General features: G+C 37.2%; 3 protein-coding genes and 1 long non-coding RNA gene across 4 annotated transcripts; 3 read left to right on the top strand and 1 right to left on the bottom strand.

Annotated features, from left to right (window-relative positions):
• Positions 1–120: 120 nt before the first annotated feature.
• On the bottom strand, positions 121–3,050 carry LOC130993065 (putative F-box protein At1g49610). Its single transcript, XM_057917787.1, has 4 exons — positions 1,980–3,050; positions 1,737–1,898; positions 1,410–1,631; positions 121–492 (listed from the first exon to the last, which is right to left on the bottom strand). Exons 1-4 carry the CDS (start codon positions 2,892–2,894, stop codon positions 121–123), a joined length of 1,671 nt encoding a protein of 556 aa, XP_057773770.1. The 5' UTR covers positions 2,895–3,050.
• Positions 3,051–6,836: 3,786 nt separating this feature from the next.
• LOC130991708 (F-box/LRR-repeat protein At3g26922-like) lies at positions 6,837–8,682 on the top strand. The gene is made up of 3 exons (XM_057916068.1): positions 6,837–7,919; positions 8,005–8,154; positions 8,245–8,682. The coding sequence occupies exons 1-3, from the start codon at positions 6,981–6,983 to the stop codon at positions 8,524–8,526; spliced, it is 1,371 nt and encodes a 456-aa protein (XP_057772051.1). The 5' UTR covers positions 6,837–6,980; the 3' UTR covers positions 8,527–8,682.
• A 3,455-nt stretch (positions 8,683–12,137) lies between these two features.
• On the top strand, positions 12,138–13,263 carry LOC130991714 (uncharacterized). Its single transcript, XR_009091181.1, has 2 exons — positions 12,138–12,704; positions 13,002–13,263. It is a non-coding gene; the product is annotated as an uncharacterized LOC130991714 (long non-coding RNA).
• Positions 13,264–13,791: 528 nt separating this feature from the next.
• Positions 13,792–15,646, top strand: LOC130991710 (putative F-box protein At1g49610). The gene is made up of 3 exons (XM_057916071.1): positions 13,792–14,897; positions 14,985–15,134; positions 15,225–15,646. Exons 1-3 carry the CDS (start codon positions 14,031–14,033, stop codon positions 15,516–15,518), a joined length of 1,311 nt encoding a protein of 436 aa, XP_057772054.1. The 5' UTR covers positions 13,792–14,030; the 3' UTR covers positions 15,519–15,646.
• Positions 15,647–15,911: the final 265 nt, after the last annotated feature.

Raw genomic sequence — 15,911 nt, forward strand, 5'->3', positions numbered from 1 at the left:
CAAAGATCTAATCTTTGAATTGATTTTAATACTTTTGACTATTGATTCTTATTTTCAACACCTTTTAAGTTATCGGAAATATGACATGGAATTGCCGGCGAATGAATAAAACGACATCTTTTAACACACAACTCCACCCACTTTCTGAGCTCTAATTTCGAAGCAGCCTTGGAGGAAGTAGATAGTGGGGCGGAGCTGCCGCTCCATGCTACAGGTGAGGAGGTAGGGGAAGTGGTGGATGACGAAGCGGATGTCGGCGATGCAAGCCTTGCGGAGGAGGAAGGTGGTGGCGCGGAGTATGCTGGAAGAGAAGGTCAGGAGCTCCGAGCACGGGTAAATGCAGCGCAGGTCTGGAAGGGTGAGAGAGATTTTTGACTGCCGACTGCGCCGGCTCTTGTGCTGAAGTCTAAACAACTCACCAGCTTTTGTTCCTAGTGTTGATTGGGCTCCCTCCGCAGCCAAAATCTGAAATGTTTTCGTGCTTGCCAAAATCTGAAATCTTCGTGCAACAAAGGTTGCTCGAATTCCTCATTCTTCTTCTTATTAGCTTTTCTGGTGCGCTAGTATACAATTGAATAATAGGCATAGTACTATGGAGTGGGATTTGGTTGTTGATTTGTTGGGAAAGAATTACGCCTTTCAGAGGTCGGTTAAATGCGGCGAGTTGTAGAGATCCTCGCCTGCCGGCCGCGTACGCGTGGAGGATGCTAGTCCTTTGGTGGCCTTCCGTCGGATTTGGAGGAGGAGGAAGGGAAAGGGATGGAATTTTTTAGTTTTTATTTTTATTTATTTATTTATTTATTATTTTCCATGTGTCAATTTTTCAATCTAAGTAGACGCCATGTTTGCTTGATATTGCCATGTAAGAGCTATGTCAGCTTGGTAGTCACCAAAGTTCAAAAGTGTGGAAAAATTGAACAAACATTTAAATTCAGGGTATTGAAGGTAAAAATTAAAGTTCATGGAATGTTTAAAATCGGGCCAAAGTTCATGAGTTTTGGCGTAATTAACTTAAATAAAATCGTATCTATGTTGACTTATTATGAAGTCACGAGGGTCAATTCTCATACCACACAATGTCAGAGTTTACAATGTCAATGAGCCTCGAGGTTCAACTCACATACCACACAATATACTATTATTATCAACAGTTTCTGCTAAAAGAGCTAAAGTATGTTTATTATCAACAGGTTTTGCTAAAATGAAGTTACAAAGATAAACTGAAAACTAATTCATGTCAAATTGCGTCAAAATAGTAATTGAATTATGATGCTTCTTAATAACATAACATACAAAACTAAAAACAAGTAATGTTCTTGATCAACACTAAGAAACCTGTTTGATTAATCGATTACATCTTCGATTATAATGAGCTCTGCAGTTGGGGAGGATCTTGGCAAACTTCGCACCTTCTCTTGTATCATTAGAAACTGCTCGTGATCATCTGTGAAATTTACTAGACGAAACACCATCTTGTGAAGCGAGGGAGAATTTTGCAAGAGAAATCCTATAAATGGTATAATTGAAGGGTCTCTTTGAAACCAAGTCATATCAACTGTATGTAAATGGAGCAGTGAGAGTGAGGGCCTGGGCAATGTCGTCTCAAGACTCATAAACATGGAAACATCATCCTGCAAAGGCTATCAAGAAGATGTTAATTCCAAAAACCCCATCACCAAAAATTGAAATGCATGTACTATCAATTATGGAAAGCTAGGTGAATATAAAAGAGAAACCTGGCGTTTTCGATGAAAACTTAACGTCTTAAGCTTAGGAAACATCTCAAGAAGATCAAGGAGATCAAGAAAACCAAAATATGTGCATATGCTTTTGTGTTTTAGAAGCTCAGCATTTGGGAACCGAACAACCATATCTTTCTTCTTCATGGTGAGAAGCCACTGCAAGTACAACATGAGATGAGATCACCTTCAACTTCAAGTCATAACAATATTGCTAACTATTAATGGAGAAAATCAAACCTGAATGCACGAATATGACAACGTGAGCTTCTTAACATGGCGGATGCTTCGATAAAATTGATTAAACATGACAAATTGTGTTGCTTCATCTACCTTGCTCCGCAAACAAAGAATTGCATGAGTCAAAGAGGGGGCATCCAACAAACAATTACCATGAAAACTAGCGTCAATTTTAAAAGCCAAGAGATTAGGGGCCCAAATTCTCATCACTATAGTTTGAGGCCAAACACAATCCGTCTCTATCTTGAGCATCTTCAAACTAATAGATTGGATAATGAAGTTTTCACTAATTTCAAAACTGCACAAAACCAACTCTTCCAACCGAGGAGCACCCATAAGAACTTGGTTCATGGCATCACCACTCAACCCATCCGGATATCTAATCTCTAATCTCTTGAGTTGATTCCACTGCACATTATCCTCAATTCTCAGCTTACAACTCAAAAGAGTTAATTTTGTAATCGACGAGCATGAATACAAGGGCTGAGGTAAGCAGTATCTACCCTTCCCATTACTATCAACATCTCTCCAATATGAAAAATATAAAAAAAGTTCTCCCACATGTTTCTCGATAGCAAAAAGAAGCCATGAATCAATAACACTACTAGGGCCCACAATGTAACGAGGGAAAGATAAGCAGAATTTCAGAATCTTGGGACCTTTCCATTGTGCAAGAACACTAGATATAATAGTTGGAGTTTGTTCGAAGAAATCAAGGCAGGGGATGGTGGACCAGAGATTTCTCCAACGTTGGGAGAGAAGGGATGTCCGAACAACATCTCTCATATCCAACAACAAAAGAATGGTGAGAATTAAAGAGTCGGGTAAATCACTGAGTCGGTCGCTGTGTGCTTCTGCAGCTCCGTAATCTTCATCACTTTGAGAAACGTGCCATTCATCCATTGTTTCACTCATTCTTGGAATTAAATGAGCAGTGGTAGTATAGTTTCGATCAAGAGAAAGACAAATTTCATGGGAAAGCCCTACTGTAAATGGGTAAAATATACTAGTATTATGCTTTTGAAGGGAGAAGAAGAAAACATAAAAGATAAAAGGTTGAAACGTTCTTTGATCTCGATTCGGATACTCATTCCTTTTAAGGATATGTATCATATATTTGATCTCGGTTCGGATACTCCTTCCTTTTAAGGGTATGTATCATATATTTAAAAGAATATATTAATTTTATTAAATATTATAAAAAAAATATTATTTAATTAAATTATCTTACACCAAATCTATTTGATAGATATTGAAATTATTTGATAGGATTTATATTTGTTGGAATTGTGTTAAAAATGAAAGTGGGGATTTTTGTCCCACATTGGTTGAGCTATCAAAGTAGGTGGAGACCCTTAGGCTATTTAAGGAGTTCCAAGGTCTTTGATACAATTGCACCAATCACTACCTTTAGTCTTGTGATTACTTCTAGTTTGAAATTCCTTGCTCTTTGTTTTAGAGGGGTGAGAGGTTTTCAAAGGCTTGTAAGAGTGTAGTGGTTGTGAGTCGAGAGGGTGAGAAATACTGTGTGATTGTAGAAATTTATCATATAGTAATTTTTCAGTGTGTCGTGGTTTTTCTCCGGATTTGGAGTTTCCACGTTAAATTCTTGTGTTGTTAAATTGTGTCTATTTTTTATTCTTATTTCTTGCTTCTACCAAGTTTGGATGGGGAACTGATTTCCCAACAATTGGTATCAGAGCCTGGCTGAGGTCTCTTGATATTCCAAGTATGCTCTGTGGTTGCAGCATTGTCTGATCTTCCACATCAGAAAGGATTTCTTGAGAAAGATCCGGGCGGGGGTGTCTCTTGCGAGACGGCTGTTCATTTTGGTGGAGAAGCGGTACGTCAAGTCAACTTCAAGTCCAAATGAAGTTCGACGTGGAGAAATTCGATGGAATAATAAATTTTGGCTTGTGGCAAGTGCAAGTCAAGGATGTGCTGATACAATCTGGTTTACACAAGGCCCTGAAAGGAAGTCCGGGTGCAGTCAAAAAGCCCGGTGCAGATGATGACGCAAACAACAAGTCCGGTATGAGTGATGAAGATTGGGAGGATCTGGATCTGAAGGCGGCAAGCACAATTCGTCTCTGCTTGGCCAAGAATGTACTTGCAAATGTACATGGGATTTCGAGTGCGAAGGAGCTTTGGGAAAAGCTGGAAGCTCTGTACCAAGCAAAAGGCATCTCGAATCGGTTGTATTTGAAGGAACAATTTCATACCTTACGGATGGATGAAGGTGTGAAGATTTCAGATCACTTGAGTATTCTCAATGGCATTATCTCTGAACTGGAGAGTATTGGAGCGAAAATTGAAGATGAGGATAAGGCGTTGAGACTCATCTTGTCTCTTCCACGTTCCTATGAACACATGAAGCCAATATTAGTTTATGGGAAGGAAACTCTGGTCTTTGCTGAAGTCACGGGCAAACTTCTTTTGGAAGAAAGAAGGCTGATGAGTGAAGGACGTCCTTCATCGGAAAATTCAGCAATGGTGGCCTTTAGCAGAGGGAGGAAGAAAGACTCCAAGGGCGTTGTTTGTTGGAGGTGCGGAAAACCCGGCCATACGAAGCGAAACTGTCCAGGTGGAGCTCGTCAAGGTGGAGCGGATTCGGCAGAAAGCTCCGAACAAGCAGCTAACATCGTGTTTGATGATGTCCTTTGAGGACATGAATATCCTTATGGCATGTCCAATGGCCATGATAGAGGATGTGACGATGTTAGTTGGACCACATGTGCATGGTTTTTTGGCATGGATGCAGGTGTGTGGTGAAAAGTATGTCGATGGCTGATGACTTCTAGGAGGGCCAAAAGCTAGAAGGTTGCACCAAAAATTTCAGCAAGGTTTTTTTCGACATGTGCCGAAGTAAAATTCTTAGAATGGTTTATTCTAAGTGTTCTACTCATTTGGTGGAGTAGGTTTATTCTCTTTTGAGGATGATGGTTCTTTGTGATAAGAATCATAATTGTCGGTGAAGACAATGACGTTTTTTCTTTCATTTTTAACAAGGTGGAGATTGTTGGAATTGTGTTAAAAATGAAAGTGGGGATTTTTGTCCCACATTGGTTGAGCTATCAAAGTAGGTGGAGACCCTTAGGCTATTTAAGGAGTTCCAAGGTCTTTGATACAATTGCACCAATCACTACCTTTAGTCTTGTGATTACTTCTAGTTTGAAATTCCTTGCTCTTTGTTTTAGAGGGGTGAGAGGTTTTCAAAGGCTTGTAAGAGTGTAGTGGTTGTGAGTCGAGAGGGTGAGAAATACTGTGTGATTGTAGAAATTTATCATATAGTAATTTTTCAGTGTGTCGTGGTTTTTCTCCGGATTTGGAGTTTCCACGTTAAATTCTTGTGTTGTTAAATTGTGTCTATTTTTTATTCTTATTTCTTGCTTCTACCAAGTTTGGATGGGGAACTGATTTCCCAACAATATTTATCTTTTTCCAATGAAATAGCTACGTTTCATAGGATACTCATTCAGTTAGCTTTTTTATTTTTTCTTTTTTATCGTAGAATCTCCACTTTCTAGAAGTTCAGGTAAAATTTGTCCATAATTTAACAGAAAATATAACTTCCATAAATAACATGATATTGATAAAAAATAAAAAAATAATTTGTTTACTTCCAGAAAAATATAACTTCCAGAAAATATAATTTAAGAACAAAAGAAAAAATAATTTGTTTACTTCCAGAAAATTTAACTTCCAGAAAATATAACTTAAGAACAAAAGAAAAAATAATTTGTTTTGAATGGAAAAGAATTGGAGAAGACGGGTGAATAAAAAATAATAAAAAATATAGAAAAAAGAAAAAAAAGATATTGATATTAATTAACTTCCATAAATAACATGATTACTTCTAACTAAAATTTAAAAACAATCGGTTACATAAAGAAAGTTAATTATTTAATTGACCTTTCACTAATATGCGAATGTAAGATGTAAAAAATCAGTGGATTTGTCGACCGTTTGTTTGTCTTCTTCTTGTGAGTAAAGAGTATGCAAAAATCGGATCGGCTTATCAAATCGATAAAAAATGAGCCGAGACGATTGGTTTTTGGTCGATTTTTATTTTAGGTTCGACCAGTTCAATCAAATTTTTAGAAAAAATTCAGTTCCATTTCGTGATTTTGGTCGGTCGAAAATCATATCGACAAATAATTTATATTTATTTTTTTAATTAATTTTAATCTGACTTAACTTTATACTTTTAGTCTAACCTAATTCAACCAAATGCAACCATAAGTGGGATGCCAAATGAGTCAATCAATCAAGTTTTGGGTCAGCCCTATCGAATTATCATATTATTCGATTATTTATAACACAAGAAAAAGAACAAAACATTGAACAATCCGTCCCTAACAAACGAGATCCTTCACAATTCAATTTGAATCCCTAATTATTTTTTTTAAGCAACCCGATAGGCTGATCCGCCTAACTTGCAAGATGGAATGGGCTAGCCCGATTAATAATCGGAATACAATTTTTCAGCTCTAATCTCTTAAGGAGGCGTTTGGTTTGAGTGATAAGACATGATTGATAAAATAATCCATCTTAATCAAGTGTTTGGTTTGTATGATGGAGCCCGTGATTGATAACTCGACCCGCATCTAATCAACCAAATGAGTGATTGTTTATCACCCCAAAGTTGGATGAATTATTTAATCACTCCTTCAATCCTATCACTCTTATCAATCCTATCTATCCTATCCAACAAACCAAACACCTCCTAATTTTATTAACTTTTTCAGTTGGCCCGCGAATTTTGGACAGTATTGATATCCCTAGCCATAAGCGTGAAAAGCCAAACCCAAACTTTCTTCTTCTACCAGAGGAGGCGCCGCATACTTGAAGCCAAACCCTAACTTTCTTCTCTGCTCCGCACTGCTACTTCTCCGCCCCTCCATTCTTCCCAGTCGCCGCCGCTCCTCCGCACCCCTGCTCCCGCCGCTCTCTCCCCCTCCCTCGACCGACCGAAAAACCGTCGGCTCGGTTTTATGTCGGATGGTCTGCCCAGAATCCGATAGAGTTTTGAGTAGTGAAACAATGGATGATGATCGACTCAGTGAGTTACCTGACTCGTTAATCCTTACCATTCTTTCGTTGTTGGATATGAGAGATGTGGTTAGGACAACCCTTCTCTCCAAACGATGGAAAAATCGATGGACCACCGTCCCCTGCCTTCATTTTCACATTCCTTTGTACTGTAATTTATGGGTTGAATACTCAAATCTCGTTTCTGGGGCTCTTGCACAATGGAAAGGTGCCAAGATTCTGGAGTTCACCATATTTTTCCCTTCATTTCGTTTGAGATCATCTAGTGATATTGATTCGTGGCTGCGTTTTGCGATCGAAAAACAAGTGGAAAAGCTAACTGTAGGTTTCGATTATCAAACGCGTGTTGCATACTTCCTTCCACACTGTTTATATTCGTGCTCATCAATTACAGACTTATCCCTATACAAGTGTTCGTTGAAAATCGAGAAGAATGTGCAGTGGAATCAACTCAAGAGATTAGAAATTAGAAATCCGGATGGGTTGAGTGGTGATGCCATGAACCAAATTCTTGTGGGTGCACCTCTGTTGGAAGAGTTGTTTTATGGGTGTTTTGAAATTAGAGAAAACTTCAATATCCGATCTACCAGCTTGAAGATGCTCGAAATCGGCAGCAACCGTGGGAGCTTCTGCCGTCGAAGTATTTATACCTTAGTAAAGGCGGAGGCAGAGCTGCGAATTTGGGCTCCTAATCTATTGAGTTTAGAAATGTCAGCTTGTTTTAGTGGCAGTTGTTTGCTATATGTCCCTTCTTTGACTACTGCAACTCTTCGTTTTGATGACAACTTTATTACTCGTGAGGCCATGGCGCCTCTTGAAATGTTCCATCAAGTTTTTCGAAGCATCCGCCATGTTGAGAATGTCTCGTTATCATATTGGAGCTTTCAGGTTGCATTTGTTATATGCATTATTGCTTTATGATTTATATACTAATAGATTTCTAATTAGTGCAAACTCATGTTGTTACTTGCAGTTTCTTGTTGACATGAAGGAGAACCACATGCCTGTTGAATTCCCGAATGCTGAGTTTCTAAAAATACGTTTTGTTAAAGGCCACGAGATGCTTGATTTTCTTGTTGCTCTTGAGAGCTTTCCTAAGCTGAAGTCGTTAATTGTTTATCAGGTCTCTAACTCGTTTTAGGTTTCATATCAAGTCATTCCAATTCGTTGTTTGGGAGTGTTAATAAATAAATTCTTTTTCTGTTTTTCACAGTATGGTCATATTTATAACTCGGTGGCGTCTGAGATGGCTTCCCTTAGTCCGTCTCTGCTTCATCTACAGACAGTTGAGATTTACATACATGGAAAACAATTCTCAATATCTCCATTGCTGGAATATCTGTTGGAAAACGCTCACGTGCTTCAAAAGATGCTTCTTCGACCCTACGTAGGTGAATTAGAGGTGTCTATTTCGGCTTTAAAAGAGCTCTTGGAAATGCGGAGATCTTCCCCTTATGCAGAGGTGATTATAAAGCCCACATTCCTCGGCTTTTGATTAATGATGTCAATTTCGGCCAATCCGCTTTGGTTTGGACCAGTCCTCAAACATATTTGGTTATGTGTTTATTCGGCTTGTGCCTATATAAATTGTCGATCTTGAAAAGCAAAATTGAAATGCATGTACTATCAATTATGGAAAATTAGGTGAATAAAAGAGAAACCTGGCATTTTCGATGAAAACTTAATGTCTTAAGCTTAGGAAACATCTCAAGAAGATCGAGGAGATAAGAAAACCAAAATATTTGCATATGCTTTTTGTGTTTTAGAAGCTCAGCATTTTGGAACCGAACAACCATATCTTTCTTCTTCATGGTGAGAAGCCACTGCAGGTACAACATGAGATGAGATCACCTTCAACTTCCAAGTCATAACAATATTGCTAACTATTAATGGAGAAAATCAAACCTGAATGCACCAATATGATAAACTGAGCTTCTTAACATGGCGGATGCTTCGACAAAATTGATTAAACATTTCAAATAGTGTTGCTTCAACGGTGGAGATCAGCTGGTGTCTGCAACCAAGGATCGAGTCCTGCTGAGGACAGATGCTCCTCTATGTTATCTTTTCCATTGTAAACTAGTAAAATAAAATATTGTTGAGTATGTCGAGATCTTCCCCTTTAGCAGAAGTTATTTATACTCGCGGAGGCGTTTGGTTTGAGTGATAAGGGAGGATTGATAAAATAATCCACCTTAATCAAGTGTTTAGTTTGCATGATGGAGCCAGCTATCACTACAACAAAATCAGCCTTTTGTGATGCTTATATGAGGACACTTTCAGGATGAGAGTCCTATTATGTATTTAATGGGACTTTTGATTAAAAATGTCTTATCCAATCTACTCACTTTGCTTAGACTATTTAACTTGTAAAGAACACAAAACCATATGTAGTCCATAAATTTTTTGAATTCTTTTTGAATAAAAATTAACATTCTTTAATTCATAAATTAGAATAAGAAAAAAAAGCAAAATGAAAAGAACAAAAAGAGTCCAACTTTCTCTTCGTTTCTTTTTTGAGTAATGCTAAACAGCCACATTGTGGCTGCCCACAATTTACTTAAGTAGAAAATAATTTAATTTATTTAACTTATTTTTTAAAATAAAAATAAGATTTAGTCATTTTATCATATTCTCTACATTATAGTAATTTTTTTGCAATTTTTTGGTAATTTTTTTATTTTTATTAAAAAATAAATTAAAAATGCAAAAAAAAATTAAAAAAATAAGTACAATATAGAGAATATAATAAAATAACTAAATCCTATTTTTATTTTAAAAAATAAATTAAATAAATCAAGATTATCCTTATTATATTAGTGTGTGGGTGGCCACAATGTGGCTGCATAGATTTATTGTTCTTTTTTTCCCCAATTCCAAAAGAAAAAACCCTTGTCGTGAATTCTCAAATCCACAACGAGAAAGCTTCCATCTTCAACAAAAATTTGCTCACCAATCCAAACCTCTACGATTTGGCGCCACCGCCGATGAGAAGCTGCGATTTTGCACTGTCGATTTTCGCTTTAAATGGTTTAGTTATGCTTCTCTTCATCCCATTGGTGTTTATTTCTTGGTGCTCTATTGTGAATTTTCCTTCACAAATGAAGAATTATTGTCGATCTTACTTTGATATATATAGTTGTTATATGTGGAGCTAGGTTTATCTTCTTTGTGAAAGATCTCCGTCGCAATGTCGACGATTTTGGCGTTCTGAACTTGCTCCCCCGCTCACCTCGCCGCTTCCCCAATCATTGTAACTTCTCATCTATAATTGTTTATCAGTTACTCTGGTGTTATCCTCTGTATATTCGACTAAACCTTTTCTTCAAGTTTTTATTTATTTTTATGTTGGTGGTTTAATTTTCTCCAACATTGATGTTTCTGCTCAATTGTTGCAGATATAGGTGAAGAGAGCACTAAAGTTACAAAAAATGTGTTGTAGTTCTACATCTACATTTAACTAATACAATGTTTGAGTCTGATGCAGTTTTACATCTACAACTACGTGCTCTACATGATATATCATATACAGGTATCTGCTTGAATTGCAGCTCTTCATCTACTGATGTTGGGCTCTGTTGTTGAGCTCTATCTATATCCTCATCCACTGCACAAGGAAATGCAATCCAAAGTCTTTAGTTATAATGGCGTAGTGTTGTATGTTTGCACTTATTTATTTGATGTATGCGCCAACTATAATATGGATTTGGCATAGTGTTCAGATTATGATTGAGAGCTCTTCTGTGGGGAATTCCATATGAGAATAGAGTTTTCATTCTTTTGGAAATCCAATTTAATTAGCATTTCGTCTTGTTTTATATTTTCTTCCGATCCTATTTTCCAACCCTCATCAAATTGCTCAAGATTAATCATATATGAATTTAAGTTTCTGGAATTTCAGAGGTGAAAGAATGCCTGGCAGATCACATTGTTTAAAGAAGCGATTCATGTTGTTACATTCTTGCCATCCCCCTTTTTTCACAAGTAATATATTGATATTTTTCAATTTTTATTGCCTGGTCCATAATAGATAGTTAATAGTTATGTAATCTCAATTCAATTTTTATTGCTTGGTTCACGAGACTGAAGATAATATTTTGCAATTCTACACAATTTTTTCCAAATGTTACCATCCTTGTAATAAGAGTAGTTGATTTATTTCAGAACTCGAAGAAGTAGAGAGAGAGACGAGGCCGACTGCACTAAAGTTGCATAGATTATTCACATTTCTAAGGTAATCAAGCATTAATTAGTATTCCTTCCAGCTCCCTTGCTCAACTTGATATGACTTTGTATTATTATGTACATGACTATCTCATTTTAATTTTATTTGTTTGCCTATCCCTGCAGGAATGAGATATGAACAGAGGAGGCATGACTAGGGATGACAATCGAGTACGACGGGTACGGATAGTGACTATCCATACCCATACCCACGAACTAAATGGATAGTGGTTGCTAACCACGAAACTATCCATGGATATCAAATGGTATCCAAACCCGCTACCCGCGGATACCCGCTACCCGTCGGGTATCCGCGAACCCGCTATTCGACGGATATCCGTCACCCACTATCCGCCGGATACCCGCTATTCGCCGAATACCCACTATCCGCTGGATACCCACGAAATAGAATTTAAATATAAATTTACAACAAATTTAATAAAAAAAAATCAACACAAATAGCATAGTTCAAATCCACAAAGAACAATGTTTAAATTCAAATTCACAAAGAACAATGTTCAAATTCATCAACTAAAATATAAAATCCAACAAAGAACAATGTCTATAATTGCTCGACAGTAGAAATACTAGCCTATAATTTTAAAATATATATTCAAAGCCCTTATTTTATAGAATTTTTTGTGGATATTTGACGGGTAATTGATGGATAATTGATGGGTAATTGGCGGGTATTTTTCGCGGGTAAACGGGTTTCGCGGGTATGGATAGTAAGTATCCAAACTCATACCCACGAACTAAATGGATAGTGAATTGCACCCACGAAACTATCCGTGGATATTAAATGGTATCCAAACCCACTCTAATGGGTTCGGGTTTTCGCGGATATCCGCTACCCGCGGGTAGATTGCCATCTCTAGGCATGACACTACTGCTTCTTTCCTTACTGAAATTATACTAGCCCTAAAAGAGGTTTGGTGTATCATTTGTAGATGTGAATTGCAGTCTTGCCATGGAAATGTGAATTGGCTCAAAAAGAAAAGGGCTTTTCATTGCCCATGTTTGGTTATCTCACTCCAAAATCATCAAGCTCTTTTCTTTTCTGTTGACATGACTGATAATGTCTTGGATTAACTGTGTGTGTAGGACACAATTTTAACTAGTGTTATTCACTTTGAAAGAAGCAGCATGGAAATTACTTGATTGTACCAAGTTAATTGGCTCAAATAGCAAACGAGCTAGGAGCAGCTCAATTTGCTGTCACATACCTTCCTTTTGCCTTTGAAATTTGATTCTTTTCCAGTTGCATTAAGATAGGTTGACTTGAATATGTCAATATAGCTAAGTTTTTGTGTTGTTACTGTTATTCCAGTTCAACTTCATCAGTCGCAGCAGCCTGACACCATTGCTAATCGTCGATGCTTATTAATTTATTTGTAGTGATGAATTGATAAGGTTCAGCTGCCTTGCCTCCTCTTCACAACATTACAGGTAATACAACTCATTCATTACTTAGCCACAATTTTCAATATTGGTAAAATTTTCTGAACTGACATTGAAAATATATTTAGTCAAGAGATTTGGTTACATATGTTAGTTTTCTCTATTCCAAGAATCTGCATCATCTTGGCTCACATCAATGAGTGAAGAGCATGAGTTCCTTGCGGATGCATGTATAGATAGATTATAATATGTTGTCTTCATCTTCTTCTTCCCTATGCCCCCTTCCTATTTATGACTAGTTTACGTAATGTAACTAATTTATTCTTCTTCATATGGTCAATGCAGTTCAAGGCGGACTATAATACTGACAGGAAAATTGTTGCGAAACTGAAGTCATGCTTGGAAAGATCAATCTTTTCGGGGAGTGAAGATAAACTTTGGCGAGCTTCTGCCCCCCTTGATGTATCTAAAGATGATCTATCATTTATTTAATTCATTTATTTCTATTAGTTCAGACCTTAGATTAAATTATCTACATGTTTTGTTCATTTACTTTAGGAGATATGCTAATGTATCACTTTTAATTTAATTAATTTGTTTTGGCTAGGGTATAATGTGCTTGTTCTTGAGCTATAGGATGCTCATCAACTAATTTTTTTTTTCACACAAAACTGTATTAGGACACTCCTGAGTGTCCTAAAATGAGTTTTGAAGCTTCCTATGATAGGACACTCGTGAGAGTCCTATTATTGTGAGTGTCCTATTATACATTTTGTGACTAGCGCAAATAGGACTCTCCTCAGAAAAGTCCTATAGTGGTGAAAGTCCTATTATGCCATGTAATAGGACACTCACGAGAGTCCTAATAGGTGAATTTTGTTGTAGTATTGATAACTCAGCCCGCATTTAATCACCTATATGAGTGATTGTTTATCACTTTAAAGTTGGGTGGATTATTTAATCAACCCTCCAATCCTATCACTCTTATCAATCTTATCTATTATATCCAACAAACCCAACGCCTTTGCTTTAAGATATAAGAAAAATTGTATTTAATTTGAGATATAAGAAATGGATAACTTCTACTATCATCTTATATTTATCACCTGAGTCGTTAATCCTCTCCATTCTTTCGTTGTTGGATACGAGAGAGGTAGTTATTCGGGTGGGCCCACGGATTGACATCCCTAACAAGAGGCGTCACATATTTGAAGCCAAACCAAAACTTTCTTCTTCTACAAGAGGCGCCGCATATTTGAAGCCAAACCCAAACTTACCGCCCTCCCCACCGCCTCCGCACTGCTGCTTCTCCGCGTCGACCGACCGACCGAAGAATCGATTACACCACCGGCAAGAGTTTTGAGTAGTGAAACAATGGATGATGATCGACTCAGTGAGTTACCTGACTCGTTAATCCTGACCATTCTTTCGTTGTTAAATATGAATGATGTGGTTATGACAACCCTTCTCTCCAAACGATGGAAGAATCGATGGACCACCGTCCCCTGCCTTCGTTTTGACCCTCCTTTCAAGCATAATAAGTGGGTTGAATATTCAAAGTTTGTTTCTGGGGCTCTTGCACAATGGAAAGGTGCCAAGATTATGAAGCTCACCATAATCTTCCATGGTCATGGTTCGAGCCCATCTACTGATATTGATTCGTGGCTGCGTTTTGCGATCGAAAAACAAGTGGAAAAGCTACTTGTAGTTTTCAAGAATGATGATGCATACTTGGTTCCACAGTGTTTGTATTCATGCTCATCAATTACAGAATTATCCCTATCCAAGTGTTCATTGAAAATTGAGAGGAATGTGCAGTGGAATCAACTCAAGAGATTAGCAATTTACCAAACGGATGCGTTGAGTGGCGATGTCATGAACCAAATTCTTGTGGGTGCTCCTCTGCTGGAAGAGTTGGTTTTGTTGGTTTTGTGGGGTTTTGAAATTAGTGAAAACTTCAATATCCGATCTACTAGCTTGAAGATTCTCGAGATCAACGGGTGTAATGTAAAGGCAGAGGCAGAGCTGAGAATTTGTGCTCCTAATCTTTTGAGTTTAGAAGTTTCAGCCAGTGTTTGTGGGAGTTGTTTGCTATATGTCCCTTCTTTGACTACTGCAACTCTTTGTTTTGACGACTACTCTATTACTCGTGAGGACATGGCGCCTCTTGGAATGTTCCATCAAGTTTTTCATAGCATCCGCCATGTCGAGAATGTCTCATTATCAAATTGGAGCATTCAGGTTGCATTTGTTATATGCATTATTGCTTTATGATTTATATACAAAAATAGATTTCTAATTAGTGCAAACTCAAGTTGTTACTTGCAGTTTCTTGCTGACATGAAGGAGAACGACATGCCTGTTCAATTCCCGAATGCTGAGTTTCTAAAAATAAGTGTTGTTAAAGACCAGCAGATGCATGATGTTCTTGTTGTTCTTGAGAGCTTTCCTAAGCTGAAGACGTTAATTGTTCATGAGGTCTCTAACTTGTCTTAGGTTTCATATCAAGTCATTCGAATTCGTTGTTTGTGAGTGTTACTAAATTAATTCTTTTTCTGTTTTTTGCAGTTTGGTCGTATTCATAACTCAGTTGCGTCTGAGATGACTTCCCGTGGTCCCTCTCTGCTTCATCTACAGAAAGTTGAGAGTTTCGTACTTGAATGCCATGGCTCAATATCTCCACTGGTAAGATTTCTATTGGAAAACGCTCACGTGCTTCAAAAGATGGTTGTTGATCTCTATGGACAGAGACGTGATAAAGAGGCGTATATTTCGGCTTTAAAGGAGCTCCTGGGAATGCGGAGATCTTCCCCTTACGCAGAGGTGATCATAAGCCCACGTAGCTTGGCTTTTAAATTTTGATTAATGATGTCAATTTGGGCCAATCCGCTTTGGTTTGGACCACTCCTTTTTATTTATCGTCGTATTTGGTTATGTGTTTATTAGGCTCGTACCTATATAATTTTCGATCTTGAACTTAATTTTTTGGGTTTTTGGACTATCCTGTTGTGTCATTTCGACCTAAAGATTCATATAAAAAAATTATTAATATATTTATTTTAATAATATTATAATAGTAACAATCGAATATATTTATTTAAATAATTTCATAATAGAAACAAAGGAATACTCACATCGAATGAATATCATTTTAACATCAACTATATAATAACTACTCGATGATTCATAGAGAGATAGGATACACGTATTTTTTTTATAAATTAGTAAGAGTATCATTTTTTTAAATTTTAAATC

This window comes from Salvia miltiorrhiza, chromosome 7 (genome assembly GCF_028751815.1).
Source record: "Salvia miltiorrhiza cultivar Shanhuang (shh) chromosome 7, IMPLAD_Smil_shh, whole genome shotgun sequence".
NCBI lineage: Eukaryota > Viridiplantae > Streptophyta > Magnoliopsida > Lamiales > Lamiaceae > Salvia > Salvia miltiorrhiza.

Coding starts and splice junctions, on each gene's coding strand:
- LOC130993065 (XM_057917787.1), bottom strand. CDS start 2,894: ATGAGTGAAACAATGGATGAATGGCACGTTTCTCAAAGTGATGAAGAT. Junction 1,899..1,979: donor TGTCATATTCGTGCATTCAG/GTTTGATTTTCT, acceptor TTGTACTTGCAG/TGGCTTCTCACCATGAAGAA. Junction 493..1,409: donor TTCTAATGATACAAGAGAAG/GTGCGAAGTTTG, acceptor CGAAGATTTCAG/ATTTTGGCAAGCACGAAAAC.
- LOC130991708 (XM_057916068.1), top strand. CDS start 6,981: ATGGTCTGCCCAGAATCCGATAGAGTTTTGAGTAGTGAAACAATGGAT. Junction 7,920..8,004: donor TATCATATTGGAGCTTTCAG/GTTGCATTTGTT, acceptor TGTTACTTGCAG/TTTCTTGTTGACATGAAGGA. Junction 8,155..8,244: donor AGTCGTTAATTGTTTATCAG/GTCTCTAACTCG, acceptor TGTTTTTCACAG/TATGGTCATATTTATAACTC.
- LOC130991710 (XM_057916071.1), top strand. CDS start 14,031: ATGGATGATGATCGACTCAGTGAGTTACCTGACTCGTTAATCCTGACC. Junction 14,898..14,984: donor TATCAAATTGGAGCATTCAG/GTTGCATTTGTT, acceptor TGTTACTTGCAG/TTTCTTGCTGACATGAAGGA. Junction 15,135..15,224: donor AGACGTTAATTGTTCATGAG/GTCTCTAACTTG, acceptor TGTTTTTTGCAG/TTTGGTCGTATTCATAACTC.